The 22920-nt window shown below is 36.9% G+C and overlaps 1 protein-coding gene and 2 pseudogenes across 1 annotated transcript; all 3 read right to left on the reverse strand.

Moving 5' to 3' along the window:
• Window positions 1–5343: 5343 nt before the first annotated feature.
• LOC116867521 (olfactory receptor 4K14-like) lies at window positions 5344–6282 on the reverse strand. The gene has a single exon (XM_032857144.1). The coding sequence runs from the start codon at window positions 6280–6282 to the stop codon at window positions 5344–5346; it is 939 nt and encodes a 312-aa protein (XP_032713035.1).
• Window positions 6283–15965: 9683 nt separating this feature from the next.
• LOC116867448 lies at window positions 15966–18216 on the reverse strand (annotated as a pseudogene).
• A 521-nt stretch (window positions 18217–18737) lies between these two features.
• On the reverse strand, window positions 18738–22719 carry LOC116867449 (annotated as a pseudogene).
• Window positions 22720–22920: the final 201 nt, after the last annotated feature.

Raw genomic sequence — 22920 nt, forward strand, 5'->3', positions numbered from 1 at the left:
GCAGCTTTTAAATATCTTGCTTTTGTAGTTACAGATGTAATCTTGCTGAAATCAACCACAAAATTTAATTTTGTTGTTTGCAGAATTACAATTTAATTTGTGAAATTAAGGGCATTGCTTTGTAAGAAGTGGAAACATATTTGGATTTAACATGCATAGAGCCTTCCAAACATCGAGAAATGTGTGTGATTTTTTGTTTTTTAAATGCTGGCTTCCTAGGATTTGCTTCTAGATCAGAGTGGCTTATTTTTCAGGCAGTGTTTCTTCAGAAGTTGTGCTTCTATCCCCATGCCCTATGAACCTTCATCTTTCATTGGATCTTTGTGTGGGTTGGGAGATGCTTTCAAGCTGGAGTCATTCCTCTTGAGTGGGTGCAGCTCAGCACATAAATAGCCTTCCTGTCCCCCAGGTTTATGATCTCAGGAGGGTTCTCCTTGGCTGATTCCTTCTGTCAAATGTCTAGCTTCTCTGCTGTTTTGTTTATGGCTTCCAGTATCATGGAAATTCCAACACCTTCTTAATTGCTCTTCACCAAGATACCCATGTTTTTGAGAACGACCTTCATTATGGAATTCTCCATATCAAGGTCCAGATGAAGTCAGTTATCTCAGATAGGTTTGCAGGGGGTTTTGTCTTCAAAGCCTTTCTCTCACCCAAAGAGAACCTTTGTACCACTGCATAGGAGTTGGGGAAGAGGATTTTTTTTTTCTATATAATTGTTTAAAAGATTTTATTTATTTGAGAGAGAGAGAAAGAACACACATAAGCAAGGGAAGTAGCAAGCAGAGAGAGGGAGAAGCAGGCTCCCTACTGAGCAGGGAGCCTGACTTGGATTTCTATCTTAGGACCATGAGATCATGTCCCAAGTGGAAGGCAGACACTTAACTGACTGAGCCACCCAGGTGCCCTAAGAGGATCTTAATTATAATTTTCTTTGCACTATTCCACATTCTTTTTTCCACATTCTTCTTTTTTTTCTTTAGGCTAAGCATTTCTAAATTTTTAGAAGTGGTCCTCATATAATATGGTTCTGTTTCTTTACTCTCTTCCAGTGGACTTCAGATTCTTGGTACGAAGTTTAATACTCTAAATATAATCTGACCAGCACAGAGCCATTAAAGATGGGAAGAGAAGGAAGGAAAAGAAAGGAGTAGAAGGATTATGAATGAAGGTGTTGTCTGTCTTTCTGAATGACTATAGCATTTATGATTAGAAAATAATCTTATAATCTGCCTTATGCATTACTGTGTGGAACCAGGTCAGAGGAATGTGTCTGTTTCCTTTTGCCAAATATTACTTTCAGTATTACATTAAGAGAATTGTTTTGAGATTAACTTAATGTAAAGTAAACTATGTTGTGGATTGTTTCATGGAGGCAGCTTTACATTTGTATATTTATTCACTTGAAGGTATACATTTTGTTTGTATAGTTAAGACTTAGAATTTTTAAGTATTACAGCTTTATAATAAATACCATATATAGATATAATCTTTATATAGATGTATAATATATATATATATATAATCTTTATTATAAAGCTATAATACACATACCATAAAATTCATCCATTTGTCGTGTTTTGCAGAAATTTTGATCATTTTGATATTTCACCAAACATCATACCAGTCTACTACATTGATGTGGTAATTCTGTTTTGACCCAGTGAAAGGAAAAAAAATGCAAGTATTGTGGATGCTATAGACCTATCTGAGAGATACTGGGAAATAAACCACCTTAGTAAAGTTTCTACAGATCCAGTGGTTAGCATCCCACTGAGCTCTAGTAGTTATTAAATGTCTAAATTTGGGCTTCAAGTGATTGTGTGCTTTCTGCTACCCATCATCACAAACTGAATGCTGTCTTATTCTTTAAGCCACAAAATTGAGATGCAGAAACAACATGATATCATTATGTGGAAATGGCAAATAAGACATTGGGCTTAGAAGGTCCAGAGACCTAAGAAGTTACATCAGATTAGAGTAAAGTCCTTTAACAACTACTACTGCCTGATTTCCTTCTCTTCCTCATTATACATCTTTGGCTACATAGGAATTTCCCTAAAACCCATGGACTAAAAATTTAAAAATATGGACCTGAACATACAGTTGGTTTTGTTTGATATAATTGGCAGCAACTAAAAGTGAAAGTCCACAGTTTTACTGCCTCAGTTTAGTGGAGTAATATGGTTAGGTATTCGTTAGTTATGGTAGTATTATGATTATGGCCCTGAAGGAGTGTGATGAGGAGAAATTCTCCCATTGGGAAGAATTTCAAGCAGTACCTTTGGTTGTCGACTTTGTTTGACTAGAAGCATGGATATGTATTTGTCCATGAATAGTTACTAATGATGTGATTAGATAGTCAGGGCTTGTAATGAATAGAATTGGAAGTCTACTGACAGAGAATTCCTGGGGAAGAGTTCTGGTGATACATCTCTCAGAATGGGCACAGATTTTGAAAATATAGACGTCCCATGTGAATATATACTTATGGGCATCTATTAGAGAGGAAACTTTAGAAGTAAGGTAGACAAATAACAAATTATGACCACATTAACCTCTTTCTTCAGCCATCTCCGTGCTTGACAAATGAGTTCCTATGCAAAATGACCAGAGTTAGAGATCACTCATTGCTAAACAACCTGGAATTCCTTACAAAGCTTGATCTGGCTGTTAGTATGATTTGCCCCTTTAATGTTGAGCAACGAAGTGACACAATTTACTGTGGGGATCCACCAATGTCCTGGTGGTAAGTTAATTTTTATTGAGAGTGTTCCTGGGTGGCTTAGTCAGTTAAGCATCTGGCTTGGGCTCAGGTCATGATCCCAGCGTCCTGGGATCGAGTCCTGCATTGGGCTTCTTGCTCAGTGGGGAGCCTCCTTCTCCTTCTTCTTCTGCTCAGTGCTTATGCTCTCTCTCTGTCAAATAAATAACTTCTTTTAAAAAGTTGTATTGAGACATTTCCATTGTTGAAGAAATACAATTTTGACCACTGAAATGAACATGTATTATGGGTATGCAGTTTTTTCCTAACTAAATATCATAGGCTACTCTACCATCCATGGATTTAAAAATGCTTTATCACAATGGTGGTATTCTGCATAACACTGCATCTGATCAGGGAATTTATTTTATAACCAAACGGGTTCAACAGTGGTCTCATGACCATGGAATGCACTGATATTAACACTTGTTCACTCACAAACAAATGGTCTAATAGAATGGTAGAATGGTATACTGAAGACTTTATGGCTCTTTTCGAAGACGAGATCTTTCTTCTCTGAATTTGAGTATCAAACTGTAGAAATGGTAGATCCTCTAACTGTTACACATAACAACTCACTCAAAATTTTTTGCTTCTCATCTGTATCACTCTAAGCTCTACTGTGTTGGAGGTCTTGGTGCCTAAGGAAGAAATGCTTCTACCAGAGTAGATGATATTTTCATTAAATGGAAATTAAGACTGATTATTGGCCATTTGAGTTTGACTAGAGAGTCTGCTTAACTACAAGTCCTCTAGATTAATGTCTGCAAAGCTGATTCTAATAGAAACCAGTCAGAATTAAGGAGATAAATATGTAAATAGTAAACTTGGATAGCATGGAAGAAAGTGACTAAAACGTTTGAGTTGAGAGCATGTAGATCTTGGATTTTGTTGTGGCAGATTATATTCTTAAGCCCTTCTACTTTTGCAATATTAGGAAATCAGTAAAAATCATATTTAACACTCAGGTTTATCTAATAAGGATAGACAGAGAAAAAAGATTCTCAGTATTCTGGGCAGAAAAAAAGATTGCTTAAAACATACAGTGGTAACAGTATAGTGAATGAATGGTGTAGTCATGAGAATGAATTGAGGCTACAGGCCAAGGTAGAGACAACTAAATGGTTGACTCTTAATACTTTTCTACCATTTGTGTGCGGGCTTGTCTTTAGGTGATGTTTCTCTCAGTCCCAGTTTATATTGTGTGGTCAAATTGATTGCAAATTATGCTATTTCCAATATATTGTTTATTTTGTTAGGTTAATAGAAATACTCTGGTATTCTTGACGTATTTCACTCTTTCACTTTCTTTGTTGGAAATAATTTTCTATCATATTGGGTAGTGTTATTTATTAAATGAACAGTCTTGGAATTAAAATTGATCTTTGAATCCTGAGTGAAGAAAAAAAATAAGGCTGTGTTATCTTGAAGAACTTTAATTCACATATCTGAGTCTCATTTTCTTAGTCATACATTGGAAATAATAATAACATTTTAATTAATGCATATAACACAAAGGTATAGGGTAGACTTTCAAGGATAAGTGCATTCTTTTTGTCACTTTGTTGTATTTTGTTTCCATGTTAAGAGAAAAAACCTGTGCATATATAAATATTTATTTTATGACTTTTATTGTTGATTATTAGAAATGAATTTCAATCCACTTAATTTATAATTCTGCAAGAAAGAAGGCAAATTTAGTTGTAAGTTGAAACCTAGGAATTTTTTTAATGACAAAAGACTGCACTTCAGTATGCCATAATCAATACATGTTACAAGTTTTGAATGGAAAAATTGTCCTTAATATGTTCATTAAAATCTATTGTTTACTATATATTAACCCATGTATTAGGTACTGCCATTTCAGGAATTAATCAGGCAAAAGCATGGCTCTTGCCCTTGAGCTTACATTTCATGACTTTCACACAAATGGTTAATAACAGTATAAGACATAATAAATATTAGTCCTTAAGACTAAGATAACGAAGGGAAATATTAGCTTTTACCATTTTTTATGAGTACTGAGTTAATGGAAATGAAACACAGAATACCCTCCATTCCTATTCCCTACATATTTTCCACTTTCATTCCATTATCTCTATTTTTTTCTTCCACTCCTTCCTATTAGTATATGAGTAGGAAGTTAAGTTAAAAAATAATTCAGTTGCCTCTTGACAAGAGGTTAGGTGAAGTTTTGAGGGAAGAAGTCAATGTCAGAGGAATACTTCTCAAATGAAGTTAGGAGAAAGTTTATTAAGATACACTATCCATCAGGATGGGTGGATGGCTTTGTGCAATGAATTTTAGGTTCTCATTTAACATAGTTAAAGGCACAGGAAGGCTGATTAGATAATTCCCTCAGAAAGAAGGATCACTAATGTTTGGGTTTTAGGAATATATTTTGGTGGTGTTCTACTGGTTGAGTAAATAAATGTGATTTTTTAAATTATATTTACCCTATTCCTGCTTTTGGAGACAGCCATAACATATAGAAATAAACTACATTCCTAGATTTTCAACCTATTTTACAAGGTCAATGTATTATCAATTTGAAGTGCTTACAGTAAGTTTTCTGGGCATTAAATATTTCCCTTGGAATCCATGTAGTAGTGTCTGAATCTTTTCATGGCATCTTTTATCTTTTTATTTCTCAGGGTATAAATAGCTGGGTTTAGGAGAGGTGTAATAACAGAGTAAAACACAGCAAGAAATTTGTCCACCCAGGTGATGCTGAGTGGCCACACGTAGATGAAGATGCAAGGCCCAAAGAAAAGCACCACCACTGTGATGTGGGCAGTACAGGTAGATAGTGCCTTAGATGCACCAGCTTTAGAGCTTTGGCGGATAGTAAGAAGAATATAGGTATAGGATATCAACAACAGAATAAAGCAAGTCATGGCCAGAACCCCACTGTCAGTGTTCATTAATATTCCCAAATTGTAGGAATCTATGCAGGCAAGCTTGATTACCAGGGGTATGTCACAGAAGAAGCTGTCAATTTCCCTGGGGCCACAGAAGGGCAACTGCACAATCACAGCCATTTGACTCATGGCATGCACAAAGCCAATGGTCCAGGAAGTCACCACCAGCCCAGTGCATTTTTGCAGGCTCATAATGGTTGAATAGTGCAGTGGCTTGCAGATGGCTACAAAGCGGTCATAGGCCATTACCACTAATAGCACCATCTCACCCCCTCCAACAAAATGTACATAGAGGATCTGGCACATACAACCTCCAAAGGAAATAGTCTTGTTCTCCCTAAGAAAGTCTGTGATCATCTTTGGAGTGGTGACTGAAGAAAGCCACATATCAACAAAGGACAGGTTGGCCAACAAGAAGTACATGGGGCAATGAAGATGGGGATCAGTGATGATTAGGATCATAATGACAATATTTCCAGATATAATAATCAGGTAAAGTATAAAAAATATTATTAAGAATAAGACCTGCATATTCTGTGAGTGGCAAAGTCCCAGAAGCACAAATTCTGACACTATAGACACATTTCCTTTATCCATTTTTTCAGTGTGTCCTCTAAAATAACCTAGAGAGAAGGATAGATTGTCAGTTAGTGGCACTGGAAAGGGTACTTAATTTTTAGAATTCAGTTGAAATTCAATTTCATTGAAAATTGTTTCATTGAAAATGAGCATTTATATCTGAAAGTGAAAATATAACTGGGAAGACAAATCTTGGCAAAATATTCATGCCATTATGCCTTTTAAAAGAAGCTAAATGTCTAAGACTGGCTTTCCAAAAAGCAAAGTTAGAGATGGGATTTTCATGTAAATGATTTATTGAGAGGGTGCTCTTGTAAGAGGTGAGTGAGGAAAGCAGTACAGCTAAAGAAAATGCTAAAAAATAATAATAATAATAAAAAGAAGTTGTGGTGTCATCTGGAAATTAGCTTCAGTCCACCACTCCAGTAAAAAGCATCTGAGTGGGATACTACCAATAACCATTACACAAAATAACTAAAATTTAAGTCATCTATTTAAGAAAATTATACTGAGCAGGTATCAAATCCAGTGCAATTGACGTGGTACGAAATTACAGTTTCATTGTATTATGCATAATGATTCCTTCAAACCTCAGTTGAACCTCTTTTATAAAATATCATAAAACTATTTTATTACTATAAAATATGTGTTGGAACAATCTGTTGGAGAGAAGTAATAGAAAGCCTTATACTATCTTGGCATGATAATTCAAATGCAAAATCAGGCACATAATTTATTATTAAGATCACAATGAAATGAAATGCATTTAGTGAACTAAATGTATTAGAAAAAAATTTGGAGAGTTGTCTGAGAAAGAGATTAACCAAAGAGGAAGATAACTCCGACTCAGAGTCTAACGTGAAATCTGAATGATAGCAAATATATAACCAAAATATAATAAATATTCAAATTTATCAATATAAGATATTTGTGTTCATTTACAGTTGACTTTTGAACAACACAGGTGTTATGAACAACCCAGGTGAACTGTGCGGGGTTTTTTTTATATGCTGATTTTTTTCAGTAGGTACAGTACTGTAAATATATTTTTTCTTATGACTTTTTAAATAATGTTTTCCTTTTTCTAGCTTCATTGTGGTAATTCAATATATAATACATATGCAAAATATTTTGTTGTCAGTAGTGCTTTTTGGTCAGCAGTAGGCTATTAGTTGTTAAATTTTGGATTCAAAAGTTGTACACAAATTTTTGACTCCATTTTTCAATGGTCAGCTATATATTCATGGATGCTAGGAAATCCCTAGGTTTGCAAATAATGCCATTACAAGTTTGAAATATCTTTATGTCATTTCTAGGATGTAAATAAATTGTAGACTTATGGAAGTAAAGTACATCTTTGACTGTTAGTGCTAAGTGAGCACAAAGATAAAATTTCAGAGATCATCAGTTATATACCTCTAAATATAATATGTAAATATTTATAATTTCTTTTTTAAAATATTTTATTTATTTATTTATTTGACAGACAGAGATCACAAGCAGGCAAAGAGGCAGGCAGAGACAGAGAGAGAGGGAAGCAGACTCCCCGCTAAGCAGAGAGCCCAATGCAGGGTTCGATCCCAGGATCCTGGGATCATGACCTGAGCCGAAGGCAGAGGCTTTAACCCACCAAGCCACCCAGGCACCCCAATAAATATTTATAATTTCTTATTTTGTACAAATACTATGTAAGTATAATAATGACATTGTTTATATTCATCCTTAAGTACACTGAGTCCTTTTCTCATTGGTTGATAAAAAGATAATTTTATGTTTTTCTTCTCCTTTTACTATTTCTTTCCCTTTCCTTTTTTTTTTTCCACTTTTTAATGTGTCTCTTCCTTTTTTACCCTTGAAATCTTAAGGGTGGTGCCAAAGAGAGCAGGTGAGTAGTGAAAACCATTACCTCATCATAAGCACTAATTTCCCCTTTCCTTGTGCTGAGAACTCAGAAGCATAGGATAGAAATGAAGAAGATATTCCTAAAGAATTAGGCAAAGCACTCATTTGCTGGGGAAAAGGGGAAATGTGTTAGTATTCTCATAACTTATAAATAAATATATCTTCCATAGTAGGGATTTGATTTCTAAAGAAAGTATCCTGATAGTACACCTAATATATTTATGTCCCCTGAGAAACTTGAACAATTTCAACTTCATGTGGACACTTAATTTTTCAAAAGACAAATCCCTTTCTGGGATTAGTTGTCAATAACTAATTCTTTGTGTGTTGTAATAAATGATATAGAAGATAGCTAATAGCAATATGTACATTGCTAGGGAACAATTTACCAATAAAAAAATCCTACTGTTTTTTAATGAGTTTTGAAGTTAAAATTCCATAATATTGGTGCATTAATTATAAACATGCTAATATTTATCCAGTAATTAGGACAATTAGTAGAGTGACCATGGACTTTTTAATCAGTCTGATCTGATCTGAAATCTAACTGTAATACTTGTTGACCTTGTGACCTTGAACTAAACCTATTTTTATTTCCATTTCCCCCATCTGTGAAAAGAAAGCACTCAGTCTAATAATAGACATGTTATGATGAAGAGTCAGAAAATATACAGAAAGCACTTAAAATTTTGGGGTAGTCAGTGCATGATTAATACTAGTTTTTTTTTTTCCCTTTTTTGTTCATTAAAGTACAACTTAAAGCAGTACAATGTCCAGAGTTTACTGGACAATCTTAGTGAATAGCCAGTGACTTTATGTCAATAAAATACATGGTACCACCTTTTTTTATTTTTTATGTTAGTTACCGTATGGTACCACCTTTAAAAAAAAAAAACTACCTCAACATTTTTTCTTTTTTTCTAATTTTTAATTTCTTTTCAGCGTAACAGTATTCATTGTTTTTGCACCATATCCAGTGTTCCATGCAATCTGTGCCCTCCGTAATACCCACCACCTGGTTCCCCCAACCTCCCACCCCCTCCCCTTCAAACCCCTCAGATTGTTTTTCAGAGTCCATAGTCTCTCATGGTTCACCTCCCCTTCCAATTTCCCTCAACTCCCTTCTCCTCTCTAACTCCCCTTCTCCTCCATGCGATTTGTTATGCTCCACAAATAAGTGAAACCATATGATAATTGACTCTCTCTCTGCTTGACTTATTTCACTCAGCATAATCTCTTCTAGTCCCATCCATGTTGCTACAAAAGTTGGGTATTCATCCTTTCTGATAGAGGCATAATACTCCATAGTGTGTATGGACCACATCTTCCTTATCCATTCTTCCGTTGAAGGGCATCTTGGTTCTTTCCATAGTTTGGCGACCGTGGCCATTGCTGCTATAAACATTGGGGTACAGGTGGCCCTTCTTTTCACTACTGTATCTTTGGGGTAAATACCCAGTAGTGCAATTGCAGGTTCATAGGGAAGTTCTATTTTTAATTTCTTGAGGAATCTCCACACTGTTCTGATATGAAGAGACACTTCTCCAATGAAATCATACAAATGGCTATCAGACACATGAAAACATGTTCATCATCACTAGCCATCAGGGAGATTCAAATTAACATTTTTTCTAAATTAACAAGCACACTCTTAGCAGGTTATACAGATGCAAAAGAAGTTCAGACCTGCTGTCTGCTTTCAGTAGCTTTGTATCTTTTTTACTTTTCACTTCTGCTTTTGTCTGAGAGGGGTTATTCACATTTTAAGAAACCATACATGAGGCAGTAGCACATTTTATTAAAGCACCTTTGAAATTCTTAACTTTAACTTGAGAATTTTCACAAAGGAAGTAATGATAATCTTGGGATTAGTAAAATTGAGAAATCAGGGAAAGGAGACAAATTGAGCTACTTTTTTAGGAGTATTAAATATGGCAACACATTTTTCATGGTCTTCTAGACTCAATGTTCATCCACTAAGATTTTTTAAACAATAATCATCCTAAAACTGAGATTCTCAACATTTATGTTTTTACGAGAGAAACTTGGACTCAAATAATGAATTGCCTGAGATACACACTGGGTGAGGTGCACAGGGAGAAAGTCCAAGTTCCTTCTTCTAGTTTAAGATGCCTTCCTTTTCTTTCAGATTGTAGTTTTATCTTACTTCTCTAGTAACTGAATTATGTCATTTCTCACTGGATATATAACTGTTTTTACTTCTATCTCTATGTTAAAAGTTATCTTAGCATATAATACTCTAACCGATATGAAAAACTTAATCCTCTTAAATGGCAAGATCCACTTGAGCCAAGATAGCTGGAAGTTGCTAATATCCAGTAGCCATCAAAGAACAGAGATCTAAAGGAGACCTGAGAAATCTCTGTGGGGTTGCATGATGGTGGTCTGTACACTTTTGTTAAAGGAACCATAGAAGCTCCCATAGGAATAGGATGGGAGGAGAAAAACTGTATTACCCTCTTTATTTTTTTAAAGAATTTATTTATTTATTTGACAGACAGAAATCACAAGTAGGCATAGAGGCAAGCAGAAAGAGAGAGGAGGAAGCAGGCTCCCTGCCGAGCAGAGATCCCGATGTGGGACTTGATCCCAGGACCCTGAGATCATGACCTGAGTCGAAGGCAGAGGCTTAACCCACTGAGCTACCCAGGCACCCCTGTATTACCCTCTTTAAAGGTCAGAAGTTAAACAAACCACACTCAAATTGCCATGGGTGGGCATGGGCAATACAGATATGTATAGATATTTTAAAAATTAAAGAAGAGAGTCACAGGGAACACGAAATAGCTTACCAAACACGAATTTTTTCTAAGACTAGATTGCTTTTTCCTCTTATCTTCTGATGTATGCTTGAGATGACATCCATAGTTGGGTGGAGACAGTATCTGTAGAGCACTTTCCCTCAGCCTGACATATATTCATCACTAGAAGAATCCCTTGGGTGAAATTTTCCTATTCTGTATTCTGGGTAGGACAAGAATTATGAAAATAATTTCTGTTGGACATCTCTTGGGAATAACCTTTCCATATTCTAGAAATCAGCACAAGGAGATAAGAAAAATCACATATAAAGCAGCTATGCATTAAACATTAATGAAGTTTTAAATTTTTATCATTTAACATATAAGTACCAAGAAGATGTCTTCTGCAATCTTATTCTCTAATAGATTTATGTCATCAAATTCAGTTAAGGTTTTAGTGCTAGTTGCAAGGGAAGTCATATCTTGACCAGTGTGTTCTATAACCACCATCATGGGTGGCTGCGAGTTGAGTAGATCTCTGTACCCACTGGCCAAATCTTTTAGTTAATTTAGAGGCCTTAAGTAGGTTCAGCCATGTATACTGTCCAGACAGTGTCAACACCATATCACTCTCTAAAGGCTGTATTCTTCAGGCAGCTTCTGGGAGCAGGGTAGGCAAGTAGAATGCACATTCCAAGGACAGGATAGGTGGTGAGAAACCTCCAATTGTCCCGGTCTAGCTTATGGGTAAACTGGTGGTCACATCCTCTGTATGACCTCCCCCTCCAATTTACTGATTATATTTTTAAAAATTATTTCTCCTTGCAACTCTTTCAGTTTTTGCTTTAAATTCTGTTATCAGGGACATAAATAATTAAATTGTTACTACTTCTTGATTAATTGATTTCTTTCTCAATAGGAAATGACTTTTTTTAAAAAAGATTTTGTTTATTTGAGAAAGAGAATACATGCAAGAGCCTAAGTGGGGGAGGGACAAAAGGAGAGAGGGAGAAACAGATTCCCTGCTGAGCAGGGGGCCTGGGTGGCAGGGGTAAGTAGCCTCAATCCCAGGATTCTGGGATCTCCACCTGAGCCTACAGGAGACACTGAACCAACTGAGCCACCCAAGCACCCCATGAAATGACATTCTTATTCCTGGTATTATTCTTTGCTCTGAAATGTACTTTGATATTAAAATGGCCTCTGATGATTTCTTTTGATCTGTGTTCATATGATATATCATTTTCTATATTTTTCTTCTGTCCTTTTAGTTTTTTGCTTTTTTTAAAATAGCTTTTTTTTTTAGAATAGTTTTAGATTTACAGCAAAATTTAGTGGAACATACAAAGAGTTTTCATATACCTCCTGAGCGCCCCCCATATGCACAACTTCCCTCATGGTCAACATTTGATACCACAGTGATATATCTTTCCAATCAGTGAACCCACACTGACATATCACTATCACTCAAAATCCATTGTTTATATCAGGGCTCACTTTTGATGTTGTATATAGTATAGGTTATGACAAATATATAACAACATGTATTCACCATTGTTGTATCATACAGAATAGTTTCACTGTCCTGAAATCATATGTGCTCTGCCTATTTACTTTCCCCTCTTTCTTAATCCCTGGCAACTACTAATTTTTTTCTTCAGTGTTCCAGAATTCATTGTTTATGTACCACACCCAGTGCTCCAGGCAATATATATCCTCCATAATACCCACTACCAGGCTTACCCAACCCCTCACTCACCTCCCCTCCAAAACCCTCAGTTTGTTTCTCAGAGTCCACAGTCTCTCATCTTTCGTCCCCCCCTCCAATTTTCCCCAACTCACTTCTCCGCTGCATCTCCCCATGTCCTCTGTGTTATTCCTTTGCTCCACAAATAAGCAAAACCATATGATAATTGACTCTTTCTGCTTGACTTATTTCACTTAGCATAATCTCTTCTAGTCCCGTCCATGTTGATACAAAAGTTGGGTATTCATCCTTTCTGTTGGAGGTGTAATACTCCATAGTATATAAGGACCACATCTTCTTTATCCACTCGTCTGTTGAAGGGTAGCTTGGTTGTTTCCACAGTTTGGCAACTGTGACCATTGCTGCTATAATCATTGGGGTACAGATGGCCCTTCTTTTCACTACATCTGTATATTTGAGGTAAATACCCAATAGTGCAATCCCTGGCAACTACTAATTTTATGGATTGCATAGTTTGACCTTTTCCAGAATGGCATATAGTTGGAATAATACAACATACATTGGGTTTTTTCCCTTAGTAATATGCATTTCAGTTTCTTACATTTCTTTTTGTAGCTGGATAGCTTATTTCCTTTTAGCACTGAATAATATTTCATTGTCTGGACATACCATGGTCTATTTATCCATTCACCTTCTGAAGATCTTCAGTATGGAGGTTTTTGTTCCAATGGATTTGGGTAAATGCTAAGCAGCACAGTTGGTGGACTGAATGTTAGGTGTTTATTTAGTTTTGTAAGCAACTGCCAAATTGTCTTCCAAAGTAGATGTACCATTTTGGATTCCCACCAGGATTGGAGTCCCTGTTGTCCCATATCCTTGCCAGCATTTGATGTTATCAATATTTTAAATTTAGTAATCCCAATAAGTTTATAGTGGATCTTGTTTTAATTTTTAATTCTTTGATGATACATGATGCTGAACATCTTTTCACATACTTATTTGTCATCTGTATATATATATATATTTTAAGATTTTATTTATTTATGACAAAGAGATAGCAAGAGAGGGAACACAAGCACAGGGCAGCTGGAGAGGGAGAAGAAGGCTCCCTGCTGAACAGGGTACCGATATGGGGCTCGATCCCAGGACCCTGGGATCATATCCTGAGCCAAAGGCACATGCTTAACTGACTGAGCCACCCAGGCACCCCTATATTCTTTAGTGAGGTTTTTAATCAGGTGTCTTGATGATTTTTTTTAAATCAGGTTGTTTCTTTGTTGTTGAGTTTTAAGAGATCTTTGAGTATACTGGATAGCAACACTTTATCAGATAGGTCTCTTGTAAATAATTTTTCCCAGTGTGGCTTTTCTTCTCATTCTCTTGGCATTGTCACTTGCAGAGAAAATATTCTAAATTTCCACGCAGTACAGCTTGTCAGTTATTTCTTTCATGGATTGTGCCTTTGGTGGTGTATTTTAAAAGTCACTGCCACACACAAGGTCATCTAGACTTTTTCCTGTGTTTTTCCTATGTTATCTTCTAAGAGATTATATTTTTCACTTCATAAAAGGTCTATGATCCTTTTGGGTTAAATTTTGTGAAAAGTGTAAGGTGTATGTTGGTTTCTCTTTTTCTCTTCTTCTTCTTTTTCTTCTTCTTCTTCTTCTCTCTCTCTCTCTCTCTCTCTATTTTCTCTATTGACAAACCCTTCAGATTGTTTTTCAGAGTCCATAGTCTCTCATTGTTCACCTCCCCTTCCAATTTCCCCTAACTGCCTTCTCCTAACTCTCCATGTCCTCCATGCTATTTGTTATGCTCCACAAATAAGTTTTATTGCTGTTTCTCTTGGAAGATGATTTTCAAATCCTATTTTATTCCTTTTTATTGCTCAACATGTGGATATGTCACAGTTTGCTTATCCATTTATGTTTTTACAGATGTTGGTTATGAATTGAGCTTCTATCAACATTTGCAAAGTCTTTGTGTGGAGTAGAGACAATGTAATATTGTTGACCCTTAAACAAAGCAGGGATTAAGGGTGCTAACCCCTTGCATAGCCAAAAATCCATGTATAACTTTGAGTCTTCCAAAACCTAACAGCTTGTAGCCTAGTGTTGACTGGAAGCCTTACCAATAACATAAAATGTTGATTAACATGTATCTTGTATGTCTTGTGCATTATATACTATATTCTTACAATAAAGTAAGCTAAACACAAGAAAATGCCATAAGGAAGAGAACATGTATTTATAGTAGCGTACTGTATTTTTCAAAAGAAATTGGCATATAGGTGGGCCCAGGCAGTTCAAAGCCATGTTGTTCAAGGGTCAGCTGTAATCAGTACATTTTAATGTGAATGTGCCGAATCTGGGATTCTTGCTAGGACCCCAGATCTTCACGTGCAGTTTCTTAGAGTTAGACTCATTTTCCTGTTACACAAATAGAACTTCAAAGTTGTTCTCACCTCTTGGCCAGTGCTCTTCAATTCATTACAGTATGAGCAAAGCTTGTCTAAAAAAGTTAGAAAATACATAAAATCTTTGTGGTTCCTAGGCCATTTTTCCTGTCTTTCTCTACCTTTTCCCTGTCTGTTCTTAGTATCTACCCCCATCAGGCCACCATTTCTACAAGGGTTTGACCTCAGCTGATTGTCATAGAAGAGAATAATTAAACTCATTCATGATATGATATGCATGACTGAAAACAAGCAAATATGTTACCATTTGTATTTTTGTATGTTTAAATAATGAATTTATTAAAAGCAAATGGTTTTATCACTAAAAGAATGAAAAAATATAGTGGAATTTCAGGTCCTGTGACAAGCTATACTGAGTGAAGATTTTGAGCAAGGGACTCTTTCCAGCTCCATTGAACACATCGGCAAATAATGTCTACATTTGTGTGTGTGTGTGTGCATGTATGTTTTGTTTTGTTTCATTTTGAAGAAGATAAAGCCAGGGCGCCTGGGTGGCTCAGTGGGTTAAAGCCTCTGCCTTTGGCTCAGGTCATGATCCCAGGGTTCTGGGATGGAGCCCCGCCTTGGGCTCTCTGCTCAGCGGGGAGCATGCTTCACCCCCTGCCCCCCTGCCTGCCTCTCTGCCTACTTGTGATTTCTGTCTGTCAAATAAATAAATAAAATCTTAAAAAAAAAAAGATAAAGCCTACTTTTATTGATCCATCAACAGATAGACCTGTGATTTGGAAGGGACAGCAACATTAATACAATACTTATCATTAACACAATTAAAACATAAAGGGGTCTGATATGTCTTTACAGTGACATGATGCCTTAATAAGTTAGGGAAATAGACTACTCACTAACTGCATTTTCATTTCATGTTCTTCATGAACTCTTCTCCTTTTTTGATGGACACCTTCAGCTCAGAGATGACTTTGGCTTTCATCTTCTCAGGGAAAGGAAAATGGTACTGATGCCTAGATTCTTTTTGATGCCCTTTTCCCCCAGCAGTAATGGTGTGGAGAAATAGGGACACTCCATTTCTTGGGACTTAATAACCATTTGACAACTCCTTCCTTTCCATTCATTACATCCACAAGGGAGAAGACATATTGGGCTCCAGCATACGCCACAGACGGTGTGGTAGAGCCTGCTGCATCTGTGGCCTTTACTACCTTGGTGCTGGCCTCCTGGGATCCTCCCAATGACAGCTGTCAGCTGGTCCTGGGGAAGGTCCATTTTTAGAGTGGTTGGGGGATGATGGTTTCTTAGCATGGCCACCAGTGATAGGAACACTGACTGGAATTGGATCCAAAACCCTTCAGTTCTATAATTAGTGTTGGTTCTGACAATGCCCAGGATTGTCACCCCAAAGATTTTATTGGGGTTGTATGTTCCATGTTTCTTGAAAATGCTGTTGTGATTGGGATGGTGGAGTTAATCAGATTTGAAGTGGTACAGATCATGGCCTCAGGGCAATGCTGGGCACAGGCAGTAGTCAGGGTAGCCACAACTGTGGCATTGGTCTGTAACAGATATCCTGTGTCATGCCTGGTTTTCTCAAGACTCCTACTGGAATAACTACCACATCACAATGTTTCAGGCAGTCTGGCAACTGCTTAGGTTCAAGGTAGCCTTTCATAGTTGCTTTGGTCTCAATGTGGCTTTGATCTGATCTGTGGTACATGAGCAACATTGTAGACATTCAGGAGGTTTACCAAGGGGATGTTCTTAAGGAGAGGTGAAAGGGGCTGCCCTATTGCTCCGAAAGTCCTAGCACAGCTACTTTACACACTGTTCTTGTGGTGCTGAAGCTGCTGTGGGAGCAGCACCGGCAGGCCAGGCAAGGGCACAAACCTGCAGGTGAAGGAGCTGGTGTTGGCAGGTGACACCAGTGACTGCCACACTGCACAGGGCCTCATGGCTCCACTCCACAATAGAACATAAGGAAATAATCTCTGAGAAATTTGGAATTTATCATAAATATATTTTGAGACAGTTTGACCATTGTATAATAGACTTACCTATTATAAACATTGTCTTGTTCTCAACTTGACATCATTAAAGTTAAATAAAACATTTGGTTATTGTGTTATTCACATTATTAGTTTTCATTGAGTGAATAGACAGGGTTATTTTCCTATTTCCTTTGTCTCTGTAACCACATTTGCTGCCACTACCTTAAATTTCTTCCTCATGATTTCAAGTTTTTTTGTAATCATTAAATTCTGGTTTTTGTGATTGTGGTTATATGATATGTAAATTGGAGAAAAATGTCTAAAGATACCTGTTGATCTTCTTTTGTTGTCAAGACTCTACTTGTGTCTACATTAGACTTGTTGAAAAGATAAAACACAGCTTCTTGGGATACCTGGGTGGCTCAGTTAAGCACCTTTGATTTAAGGTCTGGTCATGATCTCAGGATCCTGAGAGCAAGCCCTGTCTCGGACTTTGCACTTAGTGGGAAGTCTGCTTCAGAATTCTCTCTCCCCATCTGCCCTTCCCCTGCCCTCCTCTTTCTCTCTCTCTCTCTCAAACAAACAAACAAAACTTCTTAAAGCCGCTTTTTTTTTTTTTTTTAATATCATGTGTCAACGCATGTTTTACAGAGAGGACTAATGACAAGTTGTGAATGAATCTATTCAAATTCACAGCTACAGAAACTCCACTGAACTGTGTCTTATCAATGGGAATTAGTAGTGATGTGATGATATCCAAATGTTTTACATTAGTTTCCTGGAGAATGGTAACATGCAAAATGTAATTTATTATTTAATATCATATTATAAATTCAGTTTACTCTTAAGAAAACCATGGGTGTATCCTGAATTTGGTAACCCTTTTTTTTTTTTTGAGTCAGGGACATAGATTCTGAAACTGAGAAATTTTGGAGTGAGAAGATGAAAATAAATTTTAATGATATTAGGAGCCTTTAAAGTATCTATGAAAACTCATTTTGGAGGCACAAGAAAAATGAGTGTACTGTGGCAGTATATTCATAGATACTGAAACACATAGTTACTGTTTTCTCAGGAAGCACCACGTGTAAGTGCTTACTCAGACATTAAAATTATTGAGGAGACAGAGAACCAACCTTGGGTGCACAGTAAGTGCCAAATCATTCTGACTATACAGAAAAATGTCGTAGACTTTCTGGAGATTTGCTTTATTTTCCCTTTCAACCAATGCTATTCTAATACCCAAATGAAGCATATATTTGATATATCTTAAATACAGGTGGGTTTTTTTAAGGTTTTATTGACTTATTTGTCATAGAGAGAGAGAAAGTGAGCAAGCACAAGCAGGGGGAGCAGCAGACAGAGAGAGAAGCAGGTTCCCCGCTGAGCAGGGAGCCAGATGTGGGACTCGACCTCAGGACCTGAGGATCATGACCTGAGCCAAAGGCAGACACTTAACAGACTGAGCCACCCAGGCATCCCTACAAGTGAATTTTTAATGGACAATTTTTATAATTAGTTGGAATCATATAAAATATCTAAAGCCATTAATTTATTTTGTTGTTGTTGGTACCAGATTCAAAATATCCTTGAAGGTCTGACTTTTTTAAGTCTTATATACTCTGTATCATATCAATAACAGTTTTTAAAAGATCTAAAGTTTCCTTTAAAAATTAAATTTTAATCTAACTATTCTCTCTTGAACTCACAACATCATGACAGAATTTCTTCATGGCTGTCTTCATTTCTTTGTTTCACAGTGTAGATAATTAGGTTCAAGATGGGGTAACAGTTGTGTAAAATACAGCAAGGAACTTATCCACAGAGTGGTTGCTGAAGGGACAGAGACAGGTGAAGATACATGGGCCAAGAAAGAATTACCACTGTGATGTGATCAAAGTGGAATGAGCTTTGGATTTCTGGTAGAAGAGTGACTCTTAGTGGTTATGAGGAACAGACTGTAGGAGATAAGCAAAATCATGAACCGGCTCAGAGAGATCATCCCATTGCTGGCAACAATGACAATCTGTAGGTATCTATGCAGGTAAGCTTAGTAACCAGAGGGAGATCACAGGAAATGCTGTCCACCACATTGGGAAAACAGAAAGGCAAATTCACAACAGAGTATCTGAAGCCCTAAATGAAGACCTAAGAATCATGAGGTGACTACCAGCAGAACATACACCTTCCTGTTCATGATGGTTGTGCAATGTAGGGGTTTACAAATAGCCACGTATCTGTCATGTGCCATGAAGACCAAAAGTTCCATTTCAGTTCTACCCAGTAAGTGAAGGAGAAAGATCCAGCAAAGGGAGTGGTCTTATTTCATCATTTAAAAAAGCAAGTTACAATGCACTTTGCATAGTATAATCTTACTTTGTAGACATTAAGTGTAATTAGAAATATTTACATATAGAATTATCATAAAATAAAATAAATAAATATATATATATATATATAAATAAAATATAATAACAATTAACACAGATATTTTGGTTGACACTTTTTTTGTATGTGTCCCATATTACCTGTCTATACTCCCTTACCCTAACTGGCTCTCATAGAGGATCCACTTCAAGTGTGGCTGTGCACAGTCACTTCCCTTCTGAAGAGTCTTGGTTCTGCCAACTAGCATGTGCACTTCAAAACAAGTATCTGTGGCAACTCAAAATCATTAAAAAATGCTCTTTATAATCCACTACTTTATTTTTTAAATTTTTTCCATTTTATTTTATTTTATTTTATTTATTTTCAGTGTTCCAGCATTCATTTTCTTATGCACCACACCCTGTGCTCCATGCAATACGTGCCCTCCATAATACCCACTACGAGGTTCACCCAACCCACATCCCCCTCCCCTCCAAAACCCTCAGTTTGTTTCTCAGAGCCCACAGTCTCTCATCTTTCATCTCCCCCTCCAATTTCCCCCAACTCATTTCTCCGCTCCATCTCCCCATGTCCTCTGTGTTATTCTTTATGCTCCACAAGTAAGTGAAACCATATGATAATTGACTCTCTCTGCCTGACTTATTTCACTCAGCATAATCTCTTCTAGCCCCGTCCATGTTGATAAAAAGTTGGGTATTCATCCTTTCTGATGGAGGCATAATACTCCATAGTATATACAGACCATATGTTTTTTTTATCCATTCGTCTGTCGAAGGGCATCTTGGTTCTCTATCCACAGTTTGGTGACTGTGGCCATTGCTGCTCTGAACATTGGGGTGCAGATGGCCCTTCTTTTCACTACATCAGTATCTTTGGGGTAAATATTCAGTAGTGCAATTGCAGAGTCATAGGGTAGCTCTATTTTTAATTTCTTAAGGAATCTCCACACTGTTTTCCAAAGTGGCTGCACCAACTTGCGTTCCCACCAACAGTGTAAGAGGATTCCCCTTTCTCCACATCCTCTCCAACACGTTATTTACTGTCTTGTTAATTCTGGCCATTCTTTTTTAAGATTTTATTTATTTATTTGACAGAGATAGAGATCACAAGTAGGCAGAGAGGCAGGCAGAGAGGGGGAAGCAGCGCTCGATCCCAGGACCCCAAGCTCATGAGCTAAGCCAAAGGCAGAGGCGTAACCTACTGAACTACCCAGGCTCCCCAAATTTGGCGATTCTAATTGGTGTAAGGTGGTATCTCAGTGTGGGTTTGATTTGATTCTCCCTGATGGCTAATGATGATGAACATTTTTTCATGTGTCTGTTAGACACTTGTTTGTCTTCTTTGGAGAAGTGTCTGTTTATGTCTTCTGCCCATTTTTTGACATGATTATTCATTTTTTGTGTGTTGAGTTTGAGGAGTTCTTTATATCTTGGATATCAGCCGTTTGTCTGTAGTGTCATTTGTGAATATCTCCTCCCATTCCATGAGTTGCCTCTTTGTTGACTGTTTCCTCTGCTGTGCAGAAGCTTTTGATCTTAATGAAGTCCCAAAGATTCATTTTTGCTTTTGCTTCCTTTGCCTTTGTAGGCATATCTTGAAAGAAGTTGCTGTGGCCGATGTCGAAGTATATAATCCACTTCTTTAAAATACAAATTTTTTCTCTCTGATATAATGTGATTGTGAAACCCTAGCTAGTATTTTAATTAAGATTCCACCTAAAACAACTCAGTGTACCCATTTTTTTTGCCTTACTCTATTATATTCTTACACACCAGGATTTCTCACACCTTTAGCATTTGGGGCTGAATAATTCTTGGTTACAGGGGCTGTCTTTTACATTGTAAGGTACTTAATACTATCCCTAGTCTCTACTTGCTAGTTACCTGCAACTCCTCTTCACTGTGGCTACCAAAATGTCTCCAGAGATTGCCAAATGTCCCATGGGGGACAGAATTGTCTCTGGTTGAGAACCATTGCTTTATTGTTTTCACTTTCAATCATAAGTCTATTACCTTAGATCTTGGTCACATTTCTCTAGTTAGATCCCTAAATATAAGTCTCTAAACTCATTTATACATGTATACCTTGTTTATTGTACTTTGGAATTACTGTGTATTTTACAAATTGAAGGTTTGTGGCAACACTGCATTGAGGAAGTATACTGTAACCAGTTTCCCAACAGCAATTGCTTACTTTTTGTCTCTGTTGCATTTTGGTAATCTTTTTAAAGACTGTAGCTTCAGTCTTTTTTTTTTCCTCAAGATTTTGTTCATTTATTTGACAGAGAGAGCACAAATAGGTTGAGTGGCGGGCAGAGGGATAGGGAGAAGCAGAATCCCCACTGAACAGAGAGACTTATGCAGGGCTTGATTCCAGGACTCTGGGATCATGACCTGAGCTGAAAGCAGACACATAACTGACTGAGACATTCAGGAACCTCACATTTTTGTAATTTTTTCAATAAAATTTTTCATTATATTTATTATGGTGACCTGAGATCATTGATCTTTGTCACCTCTATTGTAATTTTTCTGGCGTTCTATACCCATTTAAGATGGCAAAATTAATTGATAAGTGTTTGTGTTCTGACTGCCACCAACTGACTATTCCCCCATCTCTATCTCTCTACTTAGGGGTCCCTATTACCTGAGACAAAACAATGTTGATATTAGGCCAGTTAATAGCCCTACAATGGCCTTTAAGTAGTCATTTGAAAAAAAAAAAAAGAGTCACACATCTATCATCTTAAATTAAAAGCTAGAAATGATTAAGCTTAGTGAGGAAGGCATATTAGAAACAGGCCAAAAGCTAGGCCTCTTGTGCCAAATAATTTACCAAGTTATGAATGCAAAAGAAAAGCTTATGAAAGAAATTAAAGGTTCTACTCCCAAGAACGCATAGATAGTAAGAAGTGAAACCACCTCCTTGCCCATATGGAGAGTTCTAGTGGTTTGGAGAGAAGATCCAAAGAGACTACTAGCCTCAGTAGTCCCTCAAGTCAAAGCCTAATCCACAGCAAGGCCTTAAGGCTTAGAGAGATGGGGAAGCTGCAGCAAAAATATCTGAAGCTAGCAGAGGCAGGCTCATGAGGTTTAGGGAAGACGCTCTCTCTATAACATAAAAGTAGAAGGCGAAGCATCAAGTGCTATTGTAGAAGCTGTAGCACATTTAACTAGAAAATCGAACTAAGATAATTAATGAAGGTGGCTACACTAAACAGTAGATTCTTAATGTAGATGAAACAGCCTTATATGGAAAGATACCATCTAGGACTTTCATAGTCGGAAAGGAAAAGTCAGTGCCTGGCTTCAAAACTTCAAAGGACAGGCGTACTTTTCTGTCAATGGCTAATGTAGTTGGTGAATTTAATTTGAAGCCAAGGCTCAGTTATCATTCTGAAAATCCTAGGACCCTTGAGAATTATGCTAAATCTACTCTACTTTTGCTCTGTAAATATAACAGCAAAGCCCGAAGACAGCA

Source organism: Lontra canadensis, unplaced genomic scaffold (genome assembly GCF_010015895.1).
Source record: "Lontra canadensis isolate GAN:19392208 unplaced genomic scaffold, GSC_riverotter_1.0 scaffold12, whole genome shotgun sequence".
NCBI classification, from domain to species: domain Eukaryota; kingdom Metazoa; phylum Chordata; class Mammalia; order Carnivora; family Mustelidae; genus Lontra; species Lontra canadensis.